At 39.9% G+C, this 9,152-nt stretch overlaps 1 protein-coding gene across 3 annotated transcripts in view; it reads left to right on the forward strand.

The window, feature by feature from the left end:
- The window catches only part of prickle3 (prickle homolog 3), a 44,480-nt gene extending 36,887 nt beyond the window's left edge, over positions 1 to 7,593 (forward strand). For all 3 annotated transcript variants that reach the window (XM_051903989.1, XM_051903991.1, XM_051903990.1), the window contains 2 exons: positions 1 to 271; positions 5,326 to 7,593. The exon at positions 1 to 271 is cut by the window's left edge and continues 107 nt beyond it. In XM_051903989.1, coding sequence (XP_051759949.1) covers positions 1 to 271; positions 5,326 to 5,723 — 669 coding nt within the window. In that variant the 3' untranslated portion in view covers positions 5,724 to 7,593. The remainder of the gene's footprint in view (positions 272 to 5,325) is intronic.
- Positions 7,594 to 9,152: the final 1,559 nt, after the last annotated feature.

A 9,152-nucleotide genomic window follows, 5' to 3' on the forward strand; every position in this document is an offset into this window, starting at 1 on the left:
ACACCTTCGGACTCCCTGCCCGGTGTCGCTGATGCCGAAGAAGTCCCTACAACACCTGTCCGCAGCAGCACCGCCAGGGTCAGCTTCAGAGAGCCAATCAGCTGTAGTTATTCAGTGGAAGTGGAAGAATGGGAGGAAGAGGAAGGGGTGGAAATGGAGAGAAGAGAGGGAGAGGATGAGGAGCAGGAGGAAGATGGAGAAGAAGTGGAGGGAAGTTTGGGACATAGGTTGCGCTTTTGCACTGAAGAACCATCTCAAATGGACCTGCTAGGTAAGATCATAATGCTCAATAAAACAATGTGCTATTATTATAGGCTATTTATTGGCTTTTCAGCATTTGTCCTAAGATCCTAATAGCACTATACACCGATCAGGCATAACATTACGAACACCTTTCTAGTATTGTGTCAGTCCCCGTTTTGCTGCCAAAACAGCCCTGACCCGTCGAGGCATGGACTCCACTAGACCCTGAAGGTGTGCTGTGGTATCTGTCACCAAGATGTTAGCAGCAGATCCTGTAAGTTGCGAGGTGGAGCCTCCGTGGATCGGTCTTGTTTGTTCAGCACATCCCACAGATGCTCGATTGGATTGATATCTGGGGAATTTGGAGGCCAAGTCAACACCTCAAACTCGTTGTTGTGCTCCTCAAACCATTCCTGAACCATTTTTGCTTTGTGGCAGGGCGCATTATCCTGCTGAAAGAGGCCACAGCCATGAGGGAATACTGTTTCCATGAAAGGGTGTACATGGTCTGCAACAATGCTTAGGTAGGTGGTACGTGTCAAAGTAACATCCACATGGATGGCAGGTCTCAAGCTTTCCCAGCAGAACATTGCCCAAAGCATCACACTGCCTCCGCCAGCTTGCCTCCTCCCACCGACCATCCACGTGATGTAAAATAAAACGTGATTCATCAGACCAGGCCACCTTCTTCCATTGCTCCGTGGTCCAGTTCTGATGCTCACGTGCCCACTGTTGGCACTTTCAGCAGTTTTCGGCACCCTGACTGGTCTGCGGCTATGCAGCCCCATAAGCAGCAAACTGTGATGCACTGTGTATTCTGACACCTTTCTATCAGAACCAGCATTAACTTCTTGAGCAATCTGAGCTACAGTAGCTCGTCTGTTGGATCGGACCACACAGTGAGCTTTGGCCGCCCATGACCCTGTCACCGGTTCACCACTGTTCCTTCCTTGGACCACTTTTGATAGATACTGACCACTGCAGACTGGGAACACCCCACAAGAGCTGCAGTTTTGGAGATGCTCTGACCCAGTCGTCTAGCCATCACAATTTGGCCTTTGTCAAACTCGCTCAAATCCTTACGCTTGCCCATTTTTCCTGCTTCTAACACATCAACTTTGAGGACAAAATGTTCACTTGCTGCCTAATATATCCCACCCACTAACAGGTGCTGTGATGAAGAGATAATCAGTGTTATTCACTTCATCTGTCAGTACTTAGAATGATCGGTGTATATATATAAAACATTAGTTGTAAAGCTACATACAAAACCAGTGCTAGAGAAAACAATCATTAGTTTAGTTGGACTTTTGAAACAAATAAAACAATACTTTATATTTGTACTTAGCTTAATCATTCAAAAAAGTTACTTAAGTTATTGTAAGAAAAATGATCTAAGAAATAGAGAAAATAGAAATGCTGATAACTTCAAACCAACATTTGGTTCCAAACTAGCCCGTACGGAGTGACAAATGTAGGCTTTATGGGAAATTCAAATGCATCACTAACTACAAACTAATATTTTGTCCCAAATGTTGTCAGTTTCTGAAGGTTAAGCATCTTTCTAATTAGTTAGAAAAGAACTCTTTTTCTTTGTAACAAACTAAATGGATTAATATTTTCCACCCTGTTCATGGAAAGTGTTACAAATGTTTTAAAGTCATAAAATGCTTTCTGAGACTCCAAGTGTCCCTTGGAGAATGACAAGTTTGTGTGGGAAATGCTTAAAGGGGTAGTTCACCCAAAAATGAAAATTATCCCATGATTTACTCACCCTCAAGCCATCCTAGGTTTATATGACAATCTTCTTTCAGACAAACACAATCAGAGATATATTTAAAAATATCCTTAGTCCTCCAAGGTTGTGAATGGTAACCCACATTCTGAAGACAGAAAAAATGCATCCATCCATAAAAAAAAGTAATCTATGCGGCTCCAGGGGGTTAATAAAGGCCTTTTGAAGCGAAGGGATGTGTTTTTGTATGAAAAATATCCATATATAAAACTTTATAAATTCGAATAACGAGCTTCCGGTGGACGACTGCACGCAGAATGTACAAGTTTACTTGCGCCAAATGAGTAATCCTTTGACGCGATGTATGACGCAGGATGTAGGAGTATCGTAAGCTTCTCACGGTTAAAACAAAAATGGCTGTGCAACAAACTCAAGCTCCTCTTCTCTTATATCGAAATCCTCCGACATTTCTCTGCAAAATTTCTCGTTTTAGACTTCTAATTTGTGACCAGTGTTTTGTTTTGCTTTCTCCTTTTCGCCTCCACGTTCGTCATTGCGTCATTGCATTCGGGTCAAAGGTTGCTCTTCCGCCCAAATTAACGTGCGCAATATGCGCACGGTCGTCCACTGGAAGCTCATTATTCGAATTTATACAGTTTTATATATGGATATTTTTCTTACAAAAACACATCCCTTCGCTTCAAAAGGCTTTTATTAACCCCCTGGAGCCGTATGGATTACTCTTTTTTTTTTTTTTTTTTTTTTTTTTTTGTTAATGGATGGATGCATTTTTTCTGTCTTCAGAATGTGGGGTACCATTCACAACCATTATAAACCTTGGAGGACTAAAGATATTTTTTAAATATATCTCGGGTTGCGTTCGTCTGAAAGAAGATTGTCATATAAACCTAGGATGGCTTGAGGGTGAGTAAATCATGGGATAATTTTGATTTTTGGGTGAACTATCCCTTTAAAGGCAGGGTTTCCCAAACCAGGGGTTCATGAGGGAACTGCAAGGCATTCACGAGTTCATGAAAAACTAATAATTTATTAAATCCAGTGTAACATTAAAATAAACCAATGGGTATGCACTGTTAATCAGAATAAAACTGGAGTAGCGAAATACAGTGCCTTGCGAAAGTATTCATTTTTTTCCACATTTTGTTTTGTTGCAGCCATATGCTAAGTGGCTTTAAATTACTTTTTTCCGCATTAATCTACACTCCTCACCCCATAATGACAAAAAAACAGATTTGTGACAACTTTGTAAAAGTATTAAAAAGGAAAAACTCAGTACATATTTGAAGCACCTTTACAGCCTCAAGTCTTTTTGGGTATGATGCGACAAGCTTTGCACATTTACATTTGGGAATTTTCTCCCATTCTTCTCAGATCTTCTTAAGCTCTGTCAGGTTGCATGGGGACCGTCGGTGGACAGACATTTTGAGGTTTCTCCAGAGATGTCCGATTGGGTTCAAGCCGAGGCTCTGGCTGGGCCACTCATGGACATTCACAGAGTTGTCCATAAGCCACTCTTGCATTGTCTTAGCTGTGTGCTTAGGGTCATTTTCCTGTTAGAAGGTGAACCTTCTGCTCTTCTGAATGCTCTGGACTAGGTTTTCATTAAGGCTATTTCTATATTTTGCTGCATTGAGCTTTCCTTCTACCCTGACGAGTCCCCCAGTCTCTGCCGGTGGAAAAACACCCCCACAGCATGATGCTGCCACCACCACACTTTACTATTGGGATGGTGTTGCACAGGTGATGAGCAGTGCCTGGTTTCCTCCATACATAAAGCTTAGAACTGAGGTTCATCAGACCAGAGATTCTTGTGTCTCACAGTCCTTTAGGTGCTTTTTTTGCAAATTTCAAGTGGGTTTTCATGTGTCTTCACTGAGGAGAGGCTTGAGTCTGGACACTCTGCCATAAAGCTCAGATCAGTGGAGTGTTGCAGTGATGTTTGTCCTTCTCTAAGTTTCTCCCATCTCCATATATAATCATGGAGCTCAACCATGGAGCTCAATGGAGCTCAACCATCAGCTTCTTGGTAACCACTCTAACCAAGGCCCGTCTCCATCGATTGCTCAGTTTGGCCAGAAGGCCAGCTCTAGGAGGAGTTCTGGTTGTTCCAAACTCTTTCCATTAAGTATTATGAAGGCTACATGCTTCTGTGAACCTTCAATGCAGAAGAAATTCTTTTATTGAGAAGTGTGTGCCTTCCAAATCATGTCCGTTCAGTTGAATTTGCCATAGGTTAACTCCAGTCAACATGCATTAACATCTCAAAGATAATCCAGTGTAATTGGAAAGCTCCTGAGCTAAATTTCAAGTGTCCCAGAAAAGGGTACAAATACTGATGCAATGTAATTATTTCAGTTTTTTATTTTTAATACATTTGCAAAGTTATCACAAATCTGTTCTTTGCTTTGTAATTATGGTGTATGGAGTGAAGATTGATGTGGAAAAAATGTAATTTAAAGCAGTTTAGCATAAGACTGCTACATAATAAAATGTGAAAAAATGAAGGGGTATGAATACTTTCGCAAGGCACTGTATGATTATCAATTAAAGGATGCTACTTAATACGTTTAGTCAGTTAATTTAATAAGTATAATTAGTTGCGCTGCGTGTTTCAGAGTGAAACATTGTCAGTAAGTAGTGATTCAGTCAAATATTATTTAAGAAAAGACACTTTTGTCTAACATCATTACAAAGAAGCGTTTAAGTAGGCTTTTCTTTTAAAAAGTAGGCATTCAAGTTACTACCTGGTCACTTTTAGTTACAAATTTCAGTGTTTGCTGTTGTTTCATCCAATTTTATAGGTTATAGTTCAGCTAAATAAAGCAAATTCTGTCCGCATTCACTCACCCTACAAATATGGATGACTTTCTTCTGTAAAACATAGTTGAATGTTTGAGTAATCAATAAAATGAGAGTGAACAGGATTCTGGTTGTCAAGTTTAAGAAAAAAAAAAAACTATTCAAAAGCACTGTAAAAGTATCTAAAAAGTATGCTTTTTGTGAAGAAGGTTTTGATGAAGAATATTTAAGTCATTATTCACTGATAATCTGTTAAACCAGCAAACTAGAGAACTGGATCAGCCGGTTTCATGATCACTCCTACTGGTTTTGTGAACTAGATCAGCAGATTCACTGAAAGGATTTGACGCAAAAGAATGATTTGTTCATGAATTGCTACCTCTCTCATGAAAGAAAATTGTGAGACTTGTAGAAATGGTGAGTAAATGATGACACACTGTCATTTTTGGGTGAGCTATTCACACTAAGTTATAGTAAAATGTTGTTATGACTGTTATCGCATCAATCACGATCTTTTTTCCCTTCAGATGGGTCGTACCACCGCAGTTTCCGTCGGGGAAGTGGTGGCCACCATCCCATGGAGAAGCACATCAGACGTTCCAGAGGTTCGCGAAGCGACAGACCTCGTTTGGAAACTCTGGAATGGCGGGAAGGGGACCGCAGGCGAAACGGCAGCCTTACCCTGCACTCCACCCGCTCCAGACACGAAGACTCCTGCTCCACCTGCTCCTCTTCCTCAGACTCAGAGGAGGAAGGCTTCTTTCTGGGCCAGCGCATTCCTCTACCGCCACAGCTGACGGGTGGAGAGAGAGCAGGAGAAGGACAAAAAGAGGACGAGGACAAGAGCAGAAGAGGAAGTTTCAGGAGGAGAAGGACACAGAGTCTCAGTAGAAAAGACAAGGACAAGAACTGCATACTGTCCTGAGACAAAGTTCAAAACTGGAAATTTTGGAGGGATGAAAACTCATATCACATTACAACTCTCTAAACCAACAAGCTGCTCGGTCAAGAACAAAGTTTATGAGTCACATTTTGTATGATAAAAATAGAAACTATCTTACAGTCTGTGGGTCTGTGTACCAGTATTTTTATAGAGGTTATGTAATATCTAATATATCAGTATCAAGATGCTTAGTCAAATTTACTGGCATTATTATTTGGGCCGAGGAACATTTCTAATCTTAATTTTCTTCATTGTAGGAAAAGTAGGACTACGGTTTCTTAATGTATGCGAAAGAACTAGATAAATAATAATTATATTTTACATTTCTTTACAGCTAAATGTCTGTTCACACCAACACGAATATTCGGTCAGATTTAGGGGCTGTTTACACAACACCATTTTCAAGTAACAGAAAACTTTTTACGCGTTTTGGCCGTTCATTTACACAACAACGCGTTTGGAGGGCCTGAAAACGCACATTTTTGAAAACAGGTTTCAAAGTGCAAGTTTTTGAAAACAATACCGTTATTGTCTCTGTGTAAACCACAAAAAAACATGAGTATTACGTGTTCAGTCTATAGGCTCGTAGTGTTTCTTTACAAAGAAACATCTCCACCTACTGGCCTGGCATACATAATACAGCGCTTTAATCTTTTTTGTAGATCGTTTTGACGTCTATACGTGAAAAACCACGATTTCAGATTTTTCCTCTGCTATTCATTGCTGTTTAGCAAAATAGTCTGTTTGTGAGCGCTCTGTGTTCATCCAAACAGACACATTAACAGCCGTTCATTCAAAATTAAATTGTTAATTGCACCAAATTTTCGCACAGAATATTTGCCTTGAATCAGAGCCAACGTAACTATGTTCGAAATGGAATATAAGCATACTGCACAGTATACACTGTGTCCTGCCTACTATTTTTAAATAGTATGCAAAACAGTATTTATGTAACAATAAACATTGCAACAGTAATATGCTTGCATTACCTCATAAAAAGTTCTTACATTTTTAAATCTAATTCAAATTAAAACACCATTTAGTGATCAAAAAACAAGGAGATGTTAAAAATCGCAGCAGATGTGACTTAGAGTTCATTTGTCGCACTGAAAATGTGAGGTCACATCAAGCACACTGCACATTTTGACAAATGTAGTACATCATCCAGGTATGCCATGCACATGGAAAATATTTATTTCTATGCACAGTATACAGTGGTAGTACTCTATTCCAAACACAGCCTGTGTGTGGGTGAAAATCATTCAAGATATTCAGCAAAAACATGAGTGTTATAGTTCTGAAATATGTTTTAGTCCTTAAAGCCCCACATCTGCTAAAGCCATAGTACAAGTTAACATTTGAAGTGCTAAATCTAAAACAAACTGCTTAAACAGGTCAATTGTTGTTGCTTGTTTGACAGGTTTTGAAAGGGCTGTGTAATTTGCACTTGCTTAAGGTTTATCTAAGTGAAACTTACTGAAATGCAAACACAATGTTGAGTTATTGTATTTGAGCATATACTGTAGAACAAACAGAAGTCAACATGGCCGTATCATAACAGAATGTAGGAAAATATATTCTTTGTCTCTTCATCAACTGTATTATATGTAAATATTAACATTTCAAACCTCTCTGTGTGTAAATGAGAGTTTAAATAAAGACACATGACTTTCACTTTGTGTACTGCAAAATAGAGATCAAAGAATTGTATGTTAGAATTGTATTTTTATAAACAACACGGTGATGGTTTTATATTCTTGTCAAGATGCTTTCTGGCTTAATATAATTTTTAGAAACTTTTAAAAAGTTATCTTTTTGAATGAGAACAAATAAAACACTTGAACCTGAACAATACGTTCTTTTTTTTTTTAAGTAAGTTTTTAGGCTACTGTTTAAGCAAAAATTATGATTACATTCAAATTCTGTTTTTATCATGTACATTTTGTTACATTGTCTATAAATAACTCGGAAATACAGTACCTGCATTGTTTTTCTCATTGTCCTTAGTTCTGTTTTTATAAATAAATAGGAAAATGAATATATATGGTAAAACATACTGTATATTTTCTCATTCTAGTTGTTTTTATAAATTACTAACTGATATATATATATATATATATATATATATATGAGTACACCCCTCACATTTTTGTAAATATTTTATTATATATTTTCATGTGACAACACTGAAGAAATGACACTTTGCTACAATGTAAAGTAGTGAGTGTACAGCTTGTATAACAGTGTAAATTTGCTGTCCCCTCAAAATAACTCAACACACAGCCATTAATGTCTAAACCGCTGGCCACAAAAGTGAGTACACCCCTAAGTGAAAATGTCCAAATTGGGCCCAATTAGCCATTTTCTCTCCCCGGTGTCATGTGACTCTTTAGTGTTACAAGATCTCAGGTGCGAATGGGGAGCAGGTGTGTTAAATTTGGTGTTATCGCTCTCACTCTCTCATAATGGTCACTGGAAGTTCAACATGGCACCTCATGGCAAAGAACTCTCTGAGGATCTGAAAAAAAGAATTGTTGCTCTACATAAAGATGGCGTAGGCTATAAGAAGATTGCCAAGACCCTGAAACTGAGCTGCAGCACGGTGGCCAAGACCATACAGCGGTTTAACAGGACAGGTTCCACTCAGAACAGGCTCGCCATGGTCGACCAAAGAAGTTGAGTGCACGTGCTCAGCGTCATATCCAGAGGTTGTGTTTGGGAAATAGACATATGAGTGCTGCCAGCATTGCTGCAGAGGTTGAAGGGGTGGGGGGTCAGCCTGTCAGTGCTCAGACCATACGCCGCACACTGCGTCAAATTGGTCTGCATGGCTGTCGTCCCATAAGGAAGCCTCTTCTAAAGATGATGCACAAGAAAGCCTGCAAACAGTTTGCTGAAGACAAGCAGAGTAAGGACATGGATTACTGGAACCATGTCCTGTGGTCTGATGAGACCAAGATAAACTTATTTGATTCAGATGGTGTAAAGCGTGTGTGGCGGCAACCAGGTGAGGAGTGTGTCTTGCCTACAGTCAAGCATGGTGGTGGGAGTGTCATGGTCTGGGGCTGCATGAGTGCTGCCGGCACTGGGGAGCTACAATTCATTGAGGGAACCATGAATGCCAACATGTACTTTGACATACTGAAGCAGAGCATGATCCCCTCCCTTCGGAGACTGGGCCGCAGGGCAGTATTCCAACATGATAATGATCCCAAACCTTGCTAAAGAAGCTGAGGGTAAAGGTGATGGACCTAAACCCTACTGAGCATCTGTGGGGCATCCTCAAACGGAAGGTGGAGGAGCACAAGGTCTCTAACATCCACCAGCTCCGTGATGTCGTCATGGAGGAGTGGAAGAGGACTCCAGTGGCAACCTGTGAAGCTCTGGTGAACTCCATGACCAAGAGGGTTA

This window comes from Ctenopharyngodon idella, chromosome 8 (assembly GCF_019924925.1).
Source record: "Ctenopharyngodon idella isolate HZGC_01 chromosome 8, HZGC01, whole genome shotgun sequence".
NCBI lineage: Eukaryota > Metazoa > Chordata > Actinopteri > Cypriniformes > Xenocyprididae > Ctenopharyngodon > Ctenopharyngodon idella.